Raw genomic sequence first — 22657 nt, 5'->3', positions numbered from 1 at the left:
AAGATAAAGAAAAACCTTCGTTTATAACTTAGACCAATAATCTAAGAAAACTGTCATTTCAACAGGGAGAAAAGCCAAACTCCAGTCTTATATCCGTGTACTTCTGATATTAAAACTCATGCATTCCAACAAGATGAATTAAAAGAAGCTTATGCAGTCTCTCTTTCCCTTCCTGTCATCTCCCATGTTGATATATGATGTTCTGATCAGAATCTCCATCAGGAATGAAGGGCTCTCAGCTGTAGGAGTGCTGCCAACAGTCCTCAACTCTCAGAGGCCATCGGAATTGCCTTGACTGAAGACAGCTGCCTTGCCAAGGTCACGCCTTCTTCCCAACTGGTAACATCCAATGACTGTTATAAAAGTCCTGGGCCTTTTGCCCTCTTTTAGGATGGTTCTGAAGGGTAATCCTACTTTGGAACTCCTCAGAGAATCACTTAAGGCTTCTGTTGATATAGTATCACTGCCCGAACATCTGCCTGATCTGCTCTCTTATTTACCCTTCTCTTCCCCAAGCGTTGATCACTCCCAAATAATTTTTTTTTTAACTACATACTAGTCTCCATAATCTTCATCAGTCCTGACCATGCACAAAATTCCTTTCCAAAGATTTCCTTTTACAGCCTTCTACAACTTTCCTCTTTACATCCGAGTTTGTCCTCAGTGTTCCCTCTTTGAACTCTTTGTCTCCCTTTCCTTGCGAAGAGTTGTTTCCCTATTATTTCCAGTAGTCTTAATTACATTTATTAACATCATTTACATTTGTTTATTTGTTCTTAGATTACCCATAAATCTTCATTAGGCAAAGTACTAAGGGTTTTCTCTGAAACAAAAACAAATGAACAAACAAAATAGAAACAAACTCAAATACAAAGAACTGGAAAATACCATATGCTTTTTCTTTTCTGACAAGTTTTGCAATAGAGAGAACATGAACCTGCCTGACTTCCAGTAAACACAGGTAGAACAGAAACTGTACATCTAATGCCAACAACTCTAAAGACAGGTCCATTTTAATAAACCCAACAACCTGAAATTAGCTTCAATATCAAACATTTTCCCAGATCACATAAACTTGAAAGATGTTTGGGTTAGTTACAATTTTTCTGAGTTTTAGAATGCCCAATTATTATAAGTGTTTGCCTTTAAGCCAACTAAATGAAATTTAGCGATACCATCCAGAGAGAGAGAAAACAGCTCACGTTTACAACATACATGGACGCACATACAAATACACAAACATGATGCAAACAAAATCTTAAAGGCCCAATTTCCAAATATAATCTTTTTACAAAACAAATCCATTGTAAGATGAGATTATAATTTATAGATCCATTAATTGGTCATTTTTCTTAGGAGTCTAACAAATACTGCGGCCAAGCAGTGTTGCAAAAAAAAAAAAATTACCCAATTTTAGAGAATACAACCCAAAGGGCTGCATATGGGGATCAAATGGTCATTTCCCATATCCCAATTGGAACACGGCTAGTTTTGTTCAAAGATACCAAAAATTGCAACAACAAACAAACCAAATGAAGTCCTGGGTACCAGTAGTAAGCATCGGTTCCTCCCCAAAAGCCAGAGCTTCACCGAATGAACCAAACAGAAGAAACAAGGTCACGAGCCATTGCACATGAAGTACTCACCAAGAGATGTCCGTCCAAACCAAACCCCCAAACTAGTTCTTTGCTGCAGGAGTTATATTTGGTGCCGAAGGTTGGCGGTACCCAGGTGGGGTGGGGCCCCTGTGATCGTCCCTGGGACCAAGAGCCTAGGCAGCCGCTTGGACGGTCACCAGACTTCCCTTACTGATGAACCATGAGCAAGGAGCTCCTAGCTGGTTTGCCAACTTTGTACCCAAACCCAAGTTTGTGTGTCTGATGCACAGCTAACACTGAGACATCGAGTAAGCCGTGAGGAAAGGGCTTCTCTGAGAGGCGACCAGATGAGGAGCCCAACAGACAAGCCTCAACTCTACCTCCCCCCAAAGGAGAGTCAAGAGTCAGGGAAATTTAAAGGCAAATAAAAGGGGCCTGGGTAAAAAGTTGCAGCTGTTCTTCTTAGTCCCATTAACGCTTTGGTTACCAGCTTCAGCAACATAAAGTAAGTTGTTAACACAATTCAGCTTCTGTTTGTTACGCGCTTCCTTCTTCCTAGGCGAAAGGAATGCCTTTTAAACTAAAATAACCCACTGACCTCCCCAACTCAGGCAGGGTGTGAATGACGGGTGCTACAAACTTTTAGGCTGATATATATATTTATATGTATATATATACTACTCTACATCGATCTGAAAAATTAAGTGTTCATGCATTCAACAAATACTGTCTACTCTGTGCCAGGTGCGGTCTGGGGTGTAGGAGGTACGATGCTGACAGGGCACATAGGATCCCTACCCTGTTGGAGGTGCAGCCTCATAGGGGCCCAAGGAGGGCGGCAGAGGGGGATGAAAGGAGAGATTATAGAGCCAGGACATCTGAAGCAAAATGGGAACTTCGATGTTTTGGAGCAACGACCCAATCCTTCAGACCATGAGGTCACTCTTTTTGCTTTAAGTGTTTTAAGTCAGGGCGCCTGGGTGGCTCAGTTGGTTAAGTGTCAGCCTTCAGCTCAGGTCATGATCTCTGGGTTCTGGGATCCAGCCCCACTCAGTGGGGAGCCTGCTTCTCCCTCTCCCTCTGCTGCTCCCGCTGCTTGTACTCTCTCTCTCTCTCTCTGTCAAATAAATAAATAAAATCTTTAAAAAAAATGTTGTAAGTCCACAAAATACACTTCCTGGAAGCAGGCTTAAGTGACGAGTTTGTCGTCCACCCTGCTCTCTGCCCCAGTGGGGCGGGTAATTGGGCGGTGATTACAATCCACTGCACGTGGTACTGCTCTGACCCAGACCAGTTAACGCTGTCTAGTTCGGGGCTCGGGAGGCAAAGTGACAAACTATGAAAAAATAAGATATATGAGGAAAGCTTAAAATAACAAGACAGCAGGGCTTTGCTGGTGATATTAAATAAGAGCCCTCAGACCTTCAACGTGTAAACAACAGGTATTAGGCCAAGAAACTTTTCTGTGGATATGAGTCCAAAAGTACCTGAAATAGGTCCCTACAGCAAAAAGGAAGAATCATTACCATTATCAGCAATATTGTGTTGATGCTTCAGTAGAACGAACACGCAAGCAGAATAAACAGCACTATCAGGGCTGGGCACGCAAATACGCCTGGAAGCCGAGACTCGGATTTCAGTTCCAGTTTGTAAAGTATTTCCAAGTTGGATATTTCCAAGTTTGGATGTGAGGAGAAAGAAAAAGAGGTCCCCTGAGGCCACATGCAGAGGAAGGGCTGTAGACACAGACAGACTAACATTCTGCTTCCTGCTTTTGATTTGATTTGATTCTTTGAAAAAAAAAAAAAAAACACATCTAAGAATCGCTGATGCACGGGCCCGCCTGATGCCAGAGGACGTGGGCTTTGCAAAGATTCTGTAATTTCTGTCTCTTTGTAATTATACGTGCTGCTGTACAGAGTAAGAAAAATGGAACCTAGAGGTGGGTTTCCCAAGTCCCGCAGCCACAACCTTATCCCTGCCAAGGAAAGCACAGTCCCTTGCAAGTCAGAAATAACCCATCAATTGATATTTATTTTCTACTACATGCCTGACCGCGGGCAAGGTGCTTTCTCATAAGCTTGATCTGGGTGAGAAGCTGGGATAAGGGATATGGCCAAACTTAGGGATCCAACAGGGCCTAATGGAGATCACAGGCTCACCCCACGACCTGATCTGAGCATTTTCATAGACATTCTGAGTCTTTTCCTCGTAGAAAACAGGAGAAGCTGCCTCTTTTCTTCCCTGTTCCCGTTTGCTCAAGCGTTTCTCATGTGTCCTAATAACCATAGATTTCATTTTCCACCCACCCAGACTCCTTGCTCCTCCCCGTTCGGTCCAGGGAGAACTCGTAAATGTCATTGGTCACAAAGCCACTCTCCATGCTCTCCAGAGTCACTAATCCACTTTCGGAGGGGTTCACAGTTATGTTGTCATAGTCACAAGACACGTCATCGGGAGCGACTTCACCCAAACACACTCGGAATGAAATGTTCTTCAGGTCTGGCCGGGTCTCAGCTAAATCGGCTTCACTTTGTTTTCGGATGATGTTGTAAACCTCTGGGTCTGGGCAGTCCCCGTGGTGAGGAGAGGGCCAGAGGGTGTGCTGCTCCTTTGTGCTGGGGCCTGGCTGCTCCCGTTTCCTAGGAGGAAAGAAAACCAAAGCCAAGTATTTTAGATGGGGGGGATTGAGAATATCCCTGTGTCTCCTGCTCAGGCAGGAGGAAGTCATCCTGAGCAATCACTACACTGCACTTCTCACCTGCGGAAACATCCAAGTCAGGGCTCTGGGGTGAGGTAGGGTACCAAAACAGGAAAGTGATTGCCTAGCTACCATTCACTGCTGCCCCAGCATAGAACAGAGGTGGTTGTCCTGGGATCCCCAGAGCTGCCAGAGCATCCATGGATAGAATTGGATGGGGAAAAAATATCACATTTAAAAAAAGCTCATCTCCAAGTGAAAGTTAGCCTGTCCTTCCGTTCTAAACGTAGGCAATAAATCGGAGTAGAATTAGTAATATCTTTGACTTGATCACCAACAGAATCACGGACATTTTCATATCTCATCACAGTTATCGTAGATGCCTTAAAATATTCTACACTCATCTCTACTTCAAAATTATGCTAATTATACTCACCACTAAATAAAGAAGCATTAATAAAGAAACACGTGTATTACCGAATCACATTCATGTTTTGGAAATATTTTGCTAAATTGTTATATCAGTACAATTGCTTCCCTTGCAATCCAATATATTTTATTTTATATATTTAGAGATATCGTTCTGAGAAGGGGTCCATAGGCTTTACCCAGCTGCTACAGAGGTCTGTGGCACAAAAAGGTTAATAACCCTTGAGATAGACTCCAGCTTCAGAGTCACAATTCACAATTCCTGGTGAGGGGCTAAATAGACCATGAAATGGAAACAAACAAACAAAAACAAAAACAAAAAACTGCAGAGTAAGTAGTTGGGAAATATATTACCAATTTTTAAATTGAATTCTATTTTTAGATCAAAATGAATTAACTAATAAAAAGGATCATAGTAAGAACTAACATTTTTGAGTGTTTACTATATGCCCATTCTGCATGAATTAACTGTTTTAATTCTTCTAATAATCCTATAAGGAAGATATTATTAAATGAAGCAGGTTCTACTGTTGACCCTTGAACAATGAGGGGATTATGCGTACCAAGCCCCTGTGCAGTTGAAAATCTGCATGTAACTTTGACCCCAAACTGAAGCATTCATAGTCTACTGCTGACTGGAAGCCTAACACATATTTTGCATGTTATATGTATTATATACTGTATCCTTACAATAAAGTCAGTGAGAGAAAAGAAAATGTTATTAAGAAAGTCATAAAGAAGAGAAAAGACATTTACAGTCCTGTACTGTATTTATTGAAAAATACCCAAAACATGTATAAGTGGACCCACACAGTTCAAACCCATGTTGTTCCAGGGTCAACTGTGCATTGAAATCTTACTAATTCATCATAAAATGGTCATCAAAGGGAGTCGAATCTTAAACTGAAACTCAGTTTTCCTGTTGTAAAATGGGCAGACCAGCCTTCTTCTATGTGTGGCATGATGCTGGGGAATAAAAAGGCAACTGAGAAGAGCTATGGGAACCTCAAAAATGGTGGCACACGATCCATAAATAGAGATGCTCTAGGCCACTTAGTGTAGCTATTTTGTAGCAATCTATAATTGTATATTCAATTAAAAGCAAAGTCAACTAAAAGGCTTTAGCTATTTCATTTTGAATAAAGGGATTCTGTTTCAGATGTTTGCCAGAAGGCTTTGGGACAGTCATTTTTCAACGGCTCACTATTTATTCCTTCACCCAACTAACAAACATTTTTGGAGAGAGAGCATACATTCATGAAAGCACTTTGCTGAGCGATGTGTGGCTACTAAGGAGGTGAATAACCGTTTCACCCTCAAGTCATTTGAAATCTTTCACACACAAAAATTAAAGACTATAAGATCACTTTCTTAATCATGACTAAGCACAAATGCTTAGTACTTCTGATTATCCGGAGGCCATCAGAGAATTTACTCTCAAATCTGCAATGGTAATTCTCTTGGAGCTGCTGTGGCTTTTCATGAAGCAAACAGAGCAATGTCCGAATCTCCAAGAGTCCAGAAGATACACAGGTTTACAAAATGAAGGTTTTACTTGCCTCCTTCTATAGATCCAAACCCAAAACACAACCATGATGACCACAAGAAGAAGGACGGTGCTGGGGATCAGAAGGTAAGCAAGATTCAAGGCAGCTTCTGGAAAAAACAAAACAAAACAAAACAAAACGTATTACTATCAGCACTAGGGATGTTTTTATGAACTTCAGAACAGGCTTAAAAAAGCATAATCAACACAGAGTATTGCAAAGAGCATCCTCCCGGAAGGAGATGTGTGTACAGTTAGCCAGTTAGCAAAGCCTTCTAGTTTCAGTGAGTGAGCATTTTCTACCTGTGCTAAGACCCTAAGTAATAGAGGAAAGAAGTTTACATGTTGGAGTTTCTTGCAAAATATCAGAAATGCACTGTTTTAATCACACTTTTTTCTCCAGAGGAAAGAGATTCTCTTTTCTTGCCTTGCTCTCCCTTAACAAAGGGGCTGCTTGGGCAGTGTTGATGTCTTCGGCTCTACGGAGGACAGAAATGGGAGTTCCCAAGGTGGGGTCGGGAAGAGAGAGGCAGGGAGAGAGAAGCAAGTCTCAGTGCTATTACTAGGAAAGAGAAGGTCACATGAAGTACATGAATCAGATTGTAACCTTCGCAACAAATCTGACTAAATCTAATTGGATCCAGTTGGGGCCAAGAGCAGTGACTGTGGCGGGCATTCAGAGGCCTGCTATCCTGACCTTTCCTGTCCTTTAAGACTTAGAACCAAAGAATTTTCTGTCATGGGCCTTTAGGAAGAATCAAGGACTGGCGACTGACCCCTTTCTTATTCCCACTGGTCCAAAGTTCCCAACCTTCTAGAAGCTGTTGCTTTGTTTTCCTGTGAGGCTGCAAACCTGACAACCACACACACACACACACACACACACACACACACACACACACACACAGACACACACACACACAAAGGGCCCAAAACAAAACCCACTTTAAGTGCCACCATGATAACAATGAGCAATGAAAACGCCACCCAACTCTACACAGCACTTTGTACTTTTTTCAAAGCATTTTCAACATGTTTTATCTGTTGTATAATAAAAAAAATTTGACTGGCCTTTGTCCTTGGTTCCTGGAAGAGAGACTCTAAATCTTTGGAATTTCTCAGGTAATAGGAGTAACTCTGTTATTCACGAGTCCCTCAGACCACGTCAGAGTTTATGCTGATGAGATGTCACAGGAGGGGGACGGGTGGGGTCTCAGGATGGTTGAGGGGGGCCCTAGAGATTGAGTTCAATTATATGGCCAATGACCAAATCAATCATACCTTTGTAATAACACCTCAATGAAGTCTCTGCACACCAAAGTTCAGTGGAGCTTTCTGGCTGGTGAACACATCGATGTGCCAGGAGGGTGATTATGCATCTCGATATGGGACCTTCCTGGACCTTACCCAATCTATTTCCTCTGCTGGTTGCTCCTGATTTGGATTCTTTACAATAAAATGCAGTCCTAAGTCTAGTGTTTTCCTGAATTCTGTGAGCCATTTTGTGACTTAGCACAACTGAGAGGGTCGTGGGCATCCTCCGGATTTGTAGCCAGCTTATCAGAAGTGGGAGTGGCCTGGGGACCCCTGAACTTGTGATTGACGTCTGCAGGGAGGGCAGACTTGTGGGGGACGGAGCCTTTCACCTGTGGGGTTTGCCCTAAGTTGGGGTGGCGGGTGTCAGAACTGAAATGCAGGATTACAATACCCTATTTCATTTCATGGGCACGGTGATGCTCTCAGACAGGTGAGAAACACAGCATTACTTCTGTGATGCAAAAGAGGACACTACAGCACAGAGAAATGATGTGCTTTTTTAATGTCCAGTGACACAAACCCAGATCTCCCTCTCAACATTCAAGGTGATGAGAGGCTCGAGGTTGAAATTCCATTAGCACTCTAATTTATCACCCCATTTTCTTTGATCCTTTATGATTTGAATTGTAAAATGTTTTTGCCCGTCTCCTTCCTTTCTTTCCACAAGTGAATATCAAGCACGGACACCATGCATCCCACATCCTGCCTTCTGCTCTTGCAGGGCCCCACTCGCACCCCCACGACTGTCGGGTATTCTACCCCCTCCCACGTCGTCACGCAGGCATTTCAGCTCCCGGCCAGCCTACTCTCCCCAGGCGCTTCCCTGACCAACCCCAGCACCGCATGCACTTTCTGCAAAGCCTCAGATGCCCTGTCTAGTTTGTTTTTTAAGTAGCTGAGGGAAAGAACAAAGTAGAAAATATAATCTTGGGTAATTTGTGATCAAGAGAGTCCCATCATCGATTTTCCCCAGGAGAGTTCAGTCCATACCGTCATTTCCTTTAAATGTCTCTCTGGCATCTTCTTTCCCCGTGTCTTCCGGAAGCATGGGTGTTGCTGGCCCTGTTCTTTCATCTGGAAGCAGACACATTCACTTGAGAACCCCGGGGAAGGCCTCACAATCCAGATAATCTCTGAGGTCCTACCAGGTTGTAGGGGGGATACCAAAAGACAGTAGCAATTTGACCCAGGCCATTTATAAACATAGAAAAGTAAAGGGTTGAATTTGCTGGCCTACAGGTTTAATTGTCTTCATCTTCCTGGTGAGAGTTTCGCTGCCAAGAATCCTGTAGTGAAACAGACAGCAGGTGGCTGGTGTCAAGGCACATAGAATGCAGAGGTGCCAAAGGCCTGGGCCAATGACTCACTCCGAGGACCATAAATTATCCGTGTGGCTCACCTCTTTTCTCATTAGATTGAATTATTCCTTTCATACTGTCAATAATGACAAGTCACATCCCAAACTGAATTTGTGGTTGTTGCTTTTCAGCTTTGGGAGAAATGGGCAATACCAGAGAGAGAGATTAATGAACTACTTGACAAGGTTGGGTGTGGCATACATCTCTCTAAATAGTCTGACTTCACACCAGTCCTCTTCCTGTTGGAAAATCTGTTCTAAAGAACACACGGTTCTAAACCCATAAAAGGGGCCTGGGAAACAGCCCAGATTAACCCAAATCTCAAATGATAGGCTTACCTCCAGGCTTTGTAGAAGGAGCTGTTGGTTTCTCTGTGGCAGAAAGAAACAAATATGAAAATAGTAACTAAATTTCCATGCCATCTGGATGAAATTGGCCAGATCATGGCATCCACTTATTTACTCATTCACTCATCTGATAAACTTTATTTAGTGTTACTAGATGCCAAGATCTGGGTTAGTAAGTCAAAAGAAATTTTGCAGCAAGTCTAGCCTTCCCCCAGCTTTACCTGGGTATTTTTTAAAAGGTATTTTAAAATTTTAGGGGCGCCTGAGTGGCTCAATTGGTTGATCGGCTGTCTTCAGCTCAGGTCATGATCCCGGAGTCCTGGGATCGAGCCCCACGTCGGGGTCCCTGCTTAGCGGGGATTCTGTTTCTCCCTCACCCTCTGCCTGCCGCTCTGCCTACTTGTGCTCTCTCTCTCTCTCTGTGTGTGTCAAAGAAATAAATAAAATCTTTTAAAAAAAGTATTTTAAAATTTTAAATGCGGGAATTTCCAAATATACACAAAAATAGAAAGAGTGTTAGAATGAACCCTCATGTACCATCACTCAGCTTCAACCCTTATCAACATATGGCTAATCTAGTTTCAAAAGTAACCCCTACCCCTTCCCAGCTACACTCAGGCCTGGATTATTTTAAAGCAGTCAAAGACATTTTAACAATTCCCGCTGGGGATGTTTTAGAGGGTAACAAACACTGATCTCCCAGGAGTGGACTGTGGTTGGGGGCAGGGAAGCAGACCACCGCCAGCCCCAAGGCGGACACTGGTGATCTAGAACCCAAGTCCTTTTAAATACCTCAAAGAGCCTCAGGAAAATCAGGCTGCACAAATAATCTACATTGAATGTTTTTACCTTTGGCTGGGAGTGTCCCCTTAAGGTACTGGTAGTAAATCTCTCATGCTCATCAAGTGCTCTGGGATTCATAGGGATGGGGTCCTTAAAGGGCATGATTTTGGAATTCACAGTCCTAAGGCCAGGATGCCAAGGCTATTCTGAAGCTTCTGAAGGAAAGTTTTAATCCTCTTCCCATGAGAGAGAGAGAGAGAGAGAGAGAGAGAGAGAGAGAGAGTGTGTCTGTGCATGGGAACGCAAGTACACCAAAGTGATGCAAATCTATTTATTTATTTTAAAAGCCCCACCTATATAGTGCCTTCTATACGATAGAAACATCACCATGTTCTAAGTGTTTTATAAAAACAAACACGATTTACCCTGCCAACAGCCTTATGAGGTACTTGCTATTATTCTGGTGATTTTGTACGCCATGTATCCGAGGTACCGGGAGATTAAATAACTTGTCTAAATCTCACAGCTAGTGAGTAGCTGAGCTGGAATTTGAACCAGATAAATTCAAGTGAAAATTAAAATTGCAAGGAGACCAAAACTGTGCAGGGTAGTGGCGATATAATAGCAGATGAGAACAGTTCCAGCTCTCTCTGGCTCTTAAACGCTATAGGATGGCCATAACGTACGGAAAGACAGGATGATATTAACAAATAGTAATTTTGTGATATTACATTATATTATGTAGTATATTCAATAACATGACATGACCTATTCATCTTCTTGTCCCTCTATGGCTCAATCCACTGTGCAAAACTGCATTAAACACGGCACATTAATGCAGCATTTCCATCAGTCCCTGCAATGCATCTGCGATGCGTTGCCTCAGCTGATTTGTCTTTGATTTTCACTGAAGACGCCTACACCTTTAGCAGACCCCAGAACTAAGCAAGGGTTCAGGTCTGGTTAGCACGCACCTACTCTACGTGGTCATGTTGTCAAGTCCAGTTTTAGACGTGATTCAACCAGTCCCTTGCCCAGATAGATCTGCCATCTATTATGCCAGATAATAGGATATCTGGCATAATAGATGGTGTGCCATCCTGTTGGAACTGCACTGGATGACCCTCCCCTCGCCCATCAAGTGCAGGGATTAACTGGTCAAACATGTACGACTTTAGACCTCACACCAGCCATGTAGTGAAAGGGACAAACTTATAAACAGGCAGTTAAAGTACCGTGTGTGTGAGGTGCTAAAATCCTCCTAGGAGGAAAACCTAACTTGCTTTTGAGGGGCCCCTGGAAGGTTTCCCAAAGGAAATTTTTTTAACTTCTTATTTTGAAAAATCCCAGATTTATGAAAATTTGCTAAAATAGTACGAAGAGTGCCCATATAGCCTCACCCAAACGTCACGATTTTATCAGATTTCATTTATTTATTCTGTCTCTCTTTATCTCTCTATATTTATGTCTATGGATCTGTATTTTTATTTATATCTATGTGTATACCCACACATGTACGAAAAATACATACAGACACGTGTAACTTTTTTTGTGAGAATAAGTTGCAGACATGGTTACTCTTTACTTCTAATTACTTCAGTATGTTTTTAAAAAGTTGGGGTGGGGGGCAGGCTCTTATGTAACCATAGTAGAGTGATCAGAACCAAGAAATCGACATTGATAGTCTATTACCTAATCTACAGACCTTATTCAAATTCTGCCAATCGTCCTAATACTGCCCTTTATAGGAAACCATCATCATCGTCCAGGTTCAAATCCACAATCACCTGTTGCACTTGGCTGTGTTATGAGAAAAGATGATGTTCAGTGTAAACCCCAAAGGTAAGAATGAGTTGTCTGAGAAAGGGTAGGAATGTTCCAAGCACAGGGAACAGCAGTTAAGAGCTCTTGGGCAACTTCACAGAGCCCACAGGGGAAGGATGAAGGAGGGGGTGGGGAAAACAACTTGTAGCAGCAAAAATCACAGCAAAAACAGTTAAATTCAAACGATTTTAGGACTACTTAGTCTTTAACTAGATATAACTAACAAGTCATTCTATTCTGGCCAGGAGACGGTGCAGGACTTGGACCCATCAGGAGGCTTCGGGGATCTGAGAAACTTCAGGGACAGATCAAAATTCAATTCACTTCAAGTTTAGATCTAAGTCAGTTATGAGGGAGGAGTTTGGGAAACCCCAGCAGAGTGAGACTGCAGGCTTGTAGCCAATTCAAAACACTTAACAGATCTAGAAGCAAATGCCAGTTGAATTTGCAAGGCATAGCTAGAGGGTGTTTTAAGCCTGCTCCTCAAGGTGACAGCTATCTGTCCAATGTCAGTGAAATCAGGGTACTCCATCATCTACCTCCACTGGTCATTATGCCGTTTCCTTAAAGCCCCAGAAAATCATGTCATGTGGCTGTTAGAAGACCCAGGAACAATGACCAGCTCCCTTTCAAATTTCTTCTTTTTCCCAAGTTCCTACAGCCAACCTCACATGTGGAAAGAATAAGAACTTGTGATTGTCCACTTAGAGGGATTTTTGTTCCTTGTGTTTCTCATAATTCTCGCTTTGTCATACATAAATTAGACCCTTCCCTTCTCTTGGCATCAGATACTCCCCTCCCTGGCTAGGAGTACTCCTCAGTGAGGAATTGTCACTGCATTCGCCAGTGTTTAACATGGCTAGTATTTGCAGCAAGCTTTCTCAGAGACCATGTAACAAATTCTGGGAACTAGCAGCTGCTTATGAAGTAAGAGAGGAAGTTGCGAATTCAACCATGTAACTTGGGAAGGGATTCATTACCATTGGAATATTTGCAAATGAAATTGTTCTTCATGTTGCATCGGTCATCATTCCACTGGAACGTGTAGGGGCCCCCGACGCCAGCAGGTGCGGATGGCTGATGGTACATGACCACGCAGACCTCGCTGCCGCACGAAGGCTCATCCACATACCAGTTCCTGTAGGGAAGGGGTCAACAATGGAGACCACTGGAGGAGGAAACCCCAAGACTTCAAAACCTTTGTTTGCCCATCAAGTTCCGTTGAGCCACCAACTTAGGATTCTGCTTTGGAAGACAATACAGAGAGAGGCAGGAATTGGAGTCCTGCCAATAAGTGGAACCATGTGCTTTCTAATGTGGACATCGAGATCAATCATCTGACATTTACCACAACCTCTTTGTAGGGAGGAATATATCACCCTATGATATCTGCAAAGTAATTATGAGAAAAAGCAGCTAGCAGGGCCAGTCTGGATGATCTTATTTCTTCTTTGCTTTTTGCTAACTGGCTTCTGTTTCTCTTTGTTTTAGAAATCAGATGCACTGAGAAGAGGCATGGCTTATCTCAGCCAGAGCTTGCCCTGCTCAAATCTCTCTGTGCTTTTCAACCATCACAACTGCCTTTCTAGCCCCGGGAAATAAATGGAAAATGCAAGCATCTGAGCAAGACTTTCCAGAATGTAGAAGCTGTCAAAGCAAGTGAGGGGGTGGGGACGAGAGCAGAAGGGCCACATAGTCTTTTTCAGTTTTTAAGTTGTTTCCACTTCATCAGGCAGATGAGCCCCTCCTTCTGCCTCTGTGGCCAGACTTCTTGTCTTTGTCTTCCTTGCTCCTGGATGGGGTGCATTAGTAGCCTGAGCTCCACTACCCAGTGATACTTGGAATTAAATGGTGCTACCACCCAGTTGGATATAATGATGCCAGAGTAAGGCCTTGGAGTCCATAGAGAGTCTAAATGCTGTGAGCACTCACTGCACGCATTGACTCGAGGCTGGGCTTCATAGTCTGCGGGGTTACGGTTACCCACCTGAGCTGCTTCCTTCTGAGGCCCAGATCTTGCCCTGATGCTCAGATTATTTAGCTGGGTCCTGCTGCTCTCCCAGATCTTGTCAGAGCCCCTTCTTAGGAGGCAGCTGAGAGACAGGTCTCCTTGTAGCACCTCAGTATGGCTCTGCTTGAGTGCTATGTTACCATCCACCAAAGAGAAGATCCTTTGCTACACTCGCTGGGTTGAACTTGCCTGGACAATAACTGAACTTGCAACACTGCTTGGATGCTGTGAATGGACCACTGGGGGCCCTGACTTAGGCTGGGCTCTGACCCATTATTTGCCTCCAGGCCATTTTCCAACCCAGGTGGTGGACCTCCTACCTTGACTTGCCTTGTTCTCTTCCCCAATGACCTTATGGCTTTATGTTATTTCATTTCACAGATGATAGAATGGATGGAATCTTATGCCTGGCACCTAGGTCGTGGACTCAAGCCAGCTACCAGGCTTGTAACTCACTGGTAGAAGAGGAGGCCAGGTTCTCAGGAGGAAGGACCCTGCAACACCACAGTTGTGCACATGGTAATGATTTTTCCTCTTCTCCCAAAGGGACCTATGGCCACTTAGTAGAGTATCCATGCACTGGGGGAAGGGGAATATCCAAATACAATAAGAATGGTTGGGCACAGGATGCAAGGTGACATTGATATTCGAAAACTTGAAATGTCATCAAGGCTGCCCATTAGAGTAGGGGCATATTGAGGCCAGGTAGTAAATGGAGTTCTGCCCCAGGACCAGCTCATGGTGGGACCCATCCAGTGGTCATCTGCCCAGTCCCCAAACACATGGCTTGAACAGCCATATTTGGTAGTTGGTATAGTCCCACATTGGTTCTTTAGCCTATGAGGTAAGAGCTACAGTAGTGGACTAGGTCAAGTGCAAGTTTCTGAAACTGCACTCTTCCCCACCCTCTCCAGAGTAATAAATAAAAAACCAGTATCTCATCCAGGGGAAGATGACAGAAAGTACTACCACCCCTGAAGAGCCAGAGAATGCCGGGGGCGGGGTAGTGTCCACCATATCTCTAGTTAGTTCACTGGTCTGGCTCCTGCAAAAACCGGGCAGATCCCGAAGGACGATACTAGAGTAGCATAAACACAACTAAGTAGAAGTCTCAGTTACAGCTGCTGTGCCATATGAGGTATCTTTGCTAGAGCCGGTTAACAGGCCCTTGGCTACGTAATGTGCAGATCCGGTGAACACAATATTTTCTATCAGAATGAGAATCAGAAACAGTCTGCATTCATTCGGAATGGACAACAGTATACATCTATGGTCTTGCCTCAGGCCTATACTAATTTTCAAACTCTCTGTCATAAGGTGGTATGAGGAGACCTGGACTACCTAGACATCTTGCAGAAAATCACACTGGTCTGCTATATTTCTGACATGCTATTGAACCAGGTAAGCTAAGTAAGACCCTCATGTGTCCAGGGGTTAGAGATGTCAGTTGCTAGTGATCTAGGGAATGCCAGAACATCCCTTTCATATTAAAGGACAAATACTGCATCTTGAAGCATCTTACAATAATGTGAAGAAGGATACATAGCACCTAGTAGGCCTCCCTGGGTTCTAGAGGCAGCCTATTTCACGCTTGGGGACTACTGCTCTGGCCCATATAGCAGTTGACATGAAGGACAGCCAGCTTTGAGTGAAGTCCAGAGGTAAAAAGGACCCTGAAGCAGGTTCTAGGCTGTGGTATAAGCAGATTTGTCAGTTGGGCCATACGGTCTAGGAGATCCTATTAGTAGAGGTATCAGTGATGGGAAAAATAATGCCATAGAGAATTTGTGGCAAGCCCCAATGAGGGAATCACAATGTAGACCCCTAGGATTCTATAGCAAGGTCATGTCATCTGTAGCTGAGAAATAATCACCTTTTGCAAAACAACTCCTGGCTTGCTACTAGGCAAAAAGCACCAAGAGACCGTGCGATCCAGCTTGCCCATCGTGAGTGCGGTACTGTCAGACACACCTAGTCCCCGGCTGGGCAGGCCCAGAAGCCATCCGTTCTAAGATGGAAGAGGTAGATCCAGGACCAAAGAGCACTGTATGAGCAGGCAGAGCAAACTGCCATGGCATCTCCCACTGTCATTCCAAGGTCTCTCCCTCAGTTTACACCTATCCCTGCATAAGAGAATCAATCCCTTATGACTGGCTGACAGAGGCTGCCCGAGTTTGGTTCATGGATGGGTCAGCCAAGGATGGGAGTACAGCTCCACTGGACAGCAACTGCACTATGACCGCACTCAGAATCGGCCTTGAAAGATCAAGGGGTAAGAGGACATCCTCCCCATGGCTGCAGCTTAGATGGTATGCCTAGTTAACTGCCTTGCATGGAATGAGACGTTCCCGGAGGTTAGAATACATGAGGACTCAGGGGTAAAGCAAGAGCTTGGCCAGCTGATCAGGAGTCTAAAAGGAGAAAGAGAAGAAGATTGGGGATGGGGAACTCTCGGATAGCGTGATGTGATGTGAATCGACGTATGGGAATAGGCAGAAAGTATGAGGATCTATCACATGTTAAGCCCACCAGAAAGCATCTAGCATAGAAGAGGCACTGAACGGCCAGGGAGACAAAATGACTCAGCCAGTGGACGCCAGCCAGCCTGTGATCGGTCGCCCCAGTGCTCGCACAACAGACACGTACTAGAGTAGCCATGGTGGAAGGGGTGGAGCTTATGCATGGGGTCCGCAGGATCCATTTCCACTCACCAAGACTGATCTAGCTCCGGCCAAACATCTAACCTGCCAGCAACAGAGACCAAAGCTAAATCCCTGAAGGAACACCGACCTTAGGACACCAACCTGGCATTTGGTAGCAAGTTGACTACATTGGACTCCTTCCATTCTGAAAGGGGCAATGGTTCCCTTTGACAGGAATAGACATAGAGTCCGGGTATGGATTTGCCTTTCCCGCCTCAGGGCCTCAGTCAGCGCCACTATCCATTATTTGATCTACCGGCACAGAACCCCAAACAACACCTCATCAGTCCAAGGGACCTACTTTATAGCGGAGGAGGTGTGGAGTAGGCTGGTCGCCAGGGGTTTACTAGTCATGTCACATGTTGCACCATCTGGAAGTTGCTAGCCTGACAGAATGATGGAAAAATTTGTTGACAACATAGCCGAAGAACTAGCTTAGAGGGAATACTTTGCAAGGAGGCAGCATTATCCTCCAAGACTCAGTGCACGCTTTGAATCAATGACCTTTGTATCATCCCATGTCCCCAAGAGTAAGAATACAGGGGTCTGGGTGCCGCAAAATACTTCCACCAGAAGATATAGGAAAAGTCTTATTAAACTCTTGAGTGATGGCTGCCCCTTGGGCACTCTGGGATCCTTGTGTCCAGAGACCAGCAGGCAAGAAGAGCAGTGGTTATCTTTGTAGGAGGTAACTGGCCCTAATCTCAGGAGGAGGTAGCTATGCTGTCACCCATTCGGGGTAGGAAGAAATACGTTTGGCCTCCAGGTTATCTACTTGGGTTCCTGTGGGTCCTCACATACCCCATTTCGATGGTAAATGGAAAGGTGCAGTCACCCCAGCCTGAGAAGTGCAAATTGACTGGGGCCTCACATTCCTCAGGGCTGAGGGTCTGGGTGCTGCCACAAGGTCAGCCACTGAGGCTCCCTGAGCAGACAGTGAGGGGACTCTGGACTGGATAGTAGAGGAGGGAGGTCGGTGAGTATCAGCTGGGGCCCTGGGACCAGCTAGAGTGGTGGGGAGTGAAGTTCATCCTACTAACTTTCCTTTTTTTTTAAACTAGCGATGGGGGCACAGAGAGAGGGAGAGAGAGAATCCTAAGCAGGCTCCATGCCCAGATAGAGGCCAACACAGGGATCAAGACCTGAGCTGAAATTAAGAGTGGGACGCTTAACCCACTGAGCCACTAGGGCGCCCCACTAACTTTCCTTTTTAAAGTTTCTTCCAGGAAGAGAAGCCCATGAGCACCCTGGAGGGGCCACCCCTGGCACGTAGGTGGAAGATGTGGATCTGATTAGCATAATGGGTAGACTTCGACAGATGCTGATCTGCTGTCTTCAAGGTAATGGGTAAAAAACATATATTTTAATCTGCATTCCTTTGATTGATAATGAGTTTAAACTTTTTTTTCATGTGAGCATTTACCAGTTAGATTTTCCATTTTTCAGCTGCTCAGGTCTTTTGCCTCTTTATCTTTTGAAGTTTATTGACTTACATAAGCTTTTAGTGTCTTAATGACTTAGACTCTTTATCAGAAAAAGATAATTTCTCTGTAATTTGTTACATTTTCCCAGTCTTATGTCTGCCTTTTAACTTTGATATCTTTTGATATTTGTCCATGTCACTGCATTTCTTAGGGAGGGACAATGGCAATGCCATGGTGCCAGGGTGGGGTGTGAAATGAGTGAGTCCTGATGCTGTGGGTTTAGGACGGTCCTCCAAAATGTAGGCTTCCTTAAGTCCCCCTTTGGCCCATCCAGGCCCACTCCCTGTCTGAGTCTTAGCTCCACAGACCTTCAATCTCTCACTGGGGTTCTAATCCAAAAGGCTGGATAGCCAGAACCCCTGACTTCAAACATCATGTGCTGCTAAAACAATACTTCTGGACCACATCTTCCTGGACAGAGCTCTTGGGACATGAGGTGGGCAAAGAGCCAGGCTGACTGACCACCTTCACCTCCCTGCTTCGGCCAGTGCTATCCTCTGGGCTCTGCCTGGCTGGGCCTTCTCTTCTCCCCTGACCGGGTACTGCGGATTCAGCCTCCCTCCTTTGTGAGTTACGTCAAGCGCGTGAGCTGCTGCGGGTTCTCCGCACTTACCTGAATGTTGCCGTGCTGCCATCCGTCCACACATAAAGGTCCTGGCAGGCTGTGCTATTGCTTTGCTTCTCCTCGTGCCTCCTGAGCCCAATCCAGAAATCACCATCAGACGCCAAGAGGTTTTCAATGAACTTTTCTATCAGTCTCTGTTCATCCTCAGACTCAATGCTGACTAGCTGGCCCCCATCCCTCCTGCAGGCTGCGTTGGCTTCCTCAAAGTTCAGTCTTCGAGAAGCATCGTGGAAGTAAACGACTTTATAACAAGGCCTCTGTGTCCCTCCCCGGCACACTGGCTGCCCTGGAAGAAAAAAAAAAAAAGCCAACCTATTTCAGTACTCCCCAAAGTATCCCAGGGCAGGGATGCTCGGTGGCCTGGGCATGAAGCTACCCCCAGGCAGGAATCCTGATTACTCATCCGTGGACTGTATGATGTCATTTAGCTTCTCAGAGCATGTGAATACCCCTTCTGGCATTGGAGATGCAGTGATTTAAATTCTGATGACTGTATTGTGTAGGGACTCCGTGTTTTGTTTGGGTTCCATTATAGGTCTTGAAAAGCAGACATTTTTGACTATCCTTTAAAAGAGAGGTAGCTGAAGATTTATGGTTCTGCTTAAAGCCACACACATATAACACTTCCACCTCATCAGGAAGTCTCAGGGGACAGTGTGGTTTATAGGCAGCTTTCTCTGTTTGGTGCTTCCTTCAGGTAAGAGACATGTTCTGAAGTTGGGGGTGGGCTCCTCCATCCTGGAACCCTTTGCCCGGATAGTAGGACTGAGATTTTGCCCAGGCTGTGGTGTAAGCAGAAGCTAAGAGCATCAGGTCTATGGGGTCTTCTGCTATGACCGATCCTGCCTAAAGACACAGATAAGGTTTGCTGAACTCTCACCGTGGGGCATGAACTATGCTAAGGGCGTCTACATTTATATCTATACCTTCTCTCCTTGAACTCTCATAGTAATTCCCTGATGTAGCTCTTGTTTATGCCCCATTTTACAGAGGAGAAAACTGAGGCTCAGAGAAATTAAGTAATTTGGCTAAGGTCACATAGCTATCAGTGCTACTTTATAACAAGGCCTCCGTGTCCCTCCCTGGCATGTGGTTCTGATTACAGAGTCAAGCCCCTAACCGTTGAACTATGCTGCCCAGTTCCCACTCCGCCTCAGTTTCAGGCTGCTTTGGGAGCTTATGTAACATGTCTTATCGGACTGGCACTGGAAGGGTTGAATACCATCTCAGTCAAATGGATGGGATTCTATTGAGGAGGGACAAATTGTTCACCGGTACATACCCACCCACCCCACCCCCCCAAGCTGGCATCTGGGTGAAACCTTGCTGCGTGCAAATTCCGTTCCATCAACATGTATTGCATATACACTCTGTGCCTGGCACTGTGCTAGGTGCTGGGAATACAGAAACCACAATGCCAGTTCCTAGCCTGCAGAAGCACAGAGCATATACTTCTGGACCCAAATGTACAAGTGAAAACCAAATTTCAACAACGGAAGTCCCTTGCAAGGCAAGAGCCCGATTGTGGGCTGTGGGTGTGAACTGCTGCCGCAGAGAAAGGGATGAAGGATTTTGGTTTGGGAACCTCTTCCCAGCCCTCAAGGAATGTTCTCGTTTTCCTAATTTGTTTTGCAGCCGTGCAGGGAACCAGAGAGCATTCACCATTCCCGACACTGACCAGAATCCGGGGCAAAGGCTACCCACAGTTAACTGCATTTTCAGTGCTAAATGGGAACAGAGCACATGCAGATAATCCAGGAGACTCCTGTGAAGTCTTGTTTCTACTGCTCCCTTTATCGTTTTTGTAAGGAAATTCTCGATAAGCAACAAGTTAGAAGAGTTTTGCGTCTTCTCCCTTTCTCTGCTATTCTTCTGCTGTTGCTAGAACTCTAACAGGACGGGCCCATCAGCAAATTAGGAGGCCTCAAAAACAGGACATTTTCACTACGACGTTGTTCCAGAGAGAAAGGGGGGCGCTGGCTAGGGAGGCTGTCGCTGGCATGCTGCCTGGGGAGAAGCCTGGGCCAGCCCTGCTATTGTGATTCCTTCAAGGGGGCTCCAAATGAGGCAGCAGAAGGAAAATGAGCTCCAGGTACCTTCAGTCTGGCCATGGGCATAACATAAGGTGGAGCTGAATTTACTGGCAGTCCCCCTTTTTTCTACTGTTGGTTTATCAAGGGAAAACATGACACCTTCAACGGGTTTCCTGTATGGTCCAGCCGGGCCACACATGGCAAGTCAGGGGTGAGTGCCAGAGAGCGCCAGAGCTGGAAGGATGCCTGAGGCGCATCTGGTTCCCCTGCCTTCAGGAAGTGTCTTTCTCTTCTTATTTGCAGGAAGGGGAAGGGCGGGGGCTTCTGTTCCCCATGACCCAGGACAAAGCCCATGCAGCCCTAATCCCGGCAGCTTAATTCATGTACACACCCCCCTTCTGCCGCCTCGCAGCCCACCCCCATCCTGAAACACACTTTAGATCCTTTCCATCAGCTCTGCAAGCCGGGATAACGGAGTGGAGGTGGTCATTCTCCGCCAGCCCCTTGGCCAATCTGTCTGCGCCCCGAAGACCTGAGAAAGAGGCACGGACATCCTTTCCCCGACATGCAGAACAAATAGAAGAGGCAAGAAGCCAGAGCACTGTACCTCCTCTGAGGTCCAAGTCCGAGGCTGCAGTGACACGACAGGAGGAAGGAAGCAGAGAGTCATTCCCCTGAGTCAGGCGGGGCTTCTCCCGAACTAACTAGGCTTCTTTCTGGATCTCTAAGCGCTCGGGTTCCAGAGCTGGATCCCGCCATCCTCCCCCCAGAAGAGACCGGGAGTAACAGGCTGCGTTCCCACCGCACAGCCGATCCAGAATCCCCACTGTACCCGTGGTCTCCGGGAACAGGAGACCTCCCGCGTGGGCTGGAGGAGAGTTGGTGAGCCTGCCCCTGCGCCGGGGTCCAGGCAACTATTGCGCGGCACTCAGTGGGGCCGGCCGAGGGGGAGCCTCCTGGGGAGGATTTGCCCACTGCCTCACCTAGCCTACGTCCCCCAACGCCCGGAACTCTGGGGGAGGGAACGGACTTCGCGTGTTCCAGGATAAGCAGGGACCCGCGCTGCCATTAGCCGCGGGGCGACGGCTCCCCTACAAGCAGGGGGCGCGGGAGGGCTGGGTCCACTAGCGTAGGCGAGGACGCCCCTCGCCTGTGCAGGGGGCCAGAGAAGAGGTGCGGCGGCCGTGACGACGGCCCGCAGCAGCTGGGGTGAGGTGGGTGCATCTGCGGAGCCCGACCGGGAACCAGCCCCCGCCCCAGCGCGCTCACTCACCGCTTAGCAGGCGACCGGTGGTACCCCGGGGCCCCGCCAGCAGCGCGGCCAACAGCATGGCCTGCAACGCGGCTCCCGGCTGCATGGCCCCGGCCCGGGTGCGCCCTCGGACACCGCGGCGCCACGGCGGTGGAGAGGACGGACCCGTAGCGGCGTGCACGGCAAATGCAAAGGCGGCAGCAGCATCTCCCGAGGACCGACGGACGGGGCACCCGGTGGAGGCGGGGAGGGCGCGGAGCCAGCGCGCCGTCCTCCGCCCCCCTGGGACGTCACCGAGGGGAGGGCAGCCCCGCAGCTGGCCCGCCCCTGATGGCCTCCTCCGGCGGCCTCGGCGCCACAGACCTGGCCCGCCCGAGGGGAGCGAGCAGAGGAGGGGAGCCAGCTCCCTGCCCGCCTCCCTCCCGCCCCGCCTCCTCCGAGCTTCCCGCGGAGATCCTGCGTTTGCCCAGGGCGCGAGGCCCAGTAATGTCCCAGTTGGCCTCTCTGAAATCTGATGAAGAGAGGCACTGTGGCTCAAAACAGGGCCACATCTCCACCCCACTCCTCGCAGCCATGGCCAAATTCACCCAGAGCCCTGGGCTCTGCAGTGTGAGCCAGTGGGAGAGGCGAGGCGCTGAGACCTCCCT

General features: G+C 46.5%; 1 protein-coding gene across 2 annotated transcripts; it reads right to left on the bottom strand.

The window, feature by feature from the left end:
• Nucleotides 1–941: 941 nt before the first annotated feature.
• Nucleotides 942–22304, bottom strand: LAYN (layilin). Of its 2 annotated transcripts, XM_027580584.2 has the most exons (7): nucleotides 22032–22304; nucleotides 18714–19011; nucleotides 12884–13041; nucleotides 9288–9320; nucleotides 8582–8665; nucleotides 6288–6384; nucleotides 942–4240 (listed from the first exon to the last, which is right to left on the bottom strand). In XM_027580584.2, the coding sequence occupies exons 1-7, from the start codon at nucleotides 22114–22116 to the stop codon at nucleotides 3877–3879; spliced, it is 1119 nt and encodes a 372-aa protein (XP_027436385.1). In that variant the 5' UTR covers nucleotides 22117–22304; the 3' UTR covers nucleotides 942–3876. The 2 variants fall into 2 exon arrangements, with proteins under 2 accessions (XP_027436385.1, XP_027436386.1); XM_027580585.2 differs by lacking the exons at nucleotides 12884–13041; nucleotides 22032–22304 and adding an exon at nucleotides 21366–21560.
• Nucleotides 22305–22657: the final 353 nt, after the last annotated feature.

This window comes from Zalophus californianus, chromosome 11 (genome assembly GCF_009762305.2).
Source record: "Zalophus californianus isolate mZalCal1 chromosome 11, mZalCal1.pri.v2, whole genome shotgun sequence".
Lineage (NCBI taxonomy): Eukaryota > Metazoa > Chordata > Mammalia > Carnivora > Otariidae > Zalophus > Zalophus californianus.
This window is presented reverse-complemented; position numbering and strand designations above follow the sequence as displayed.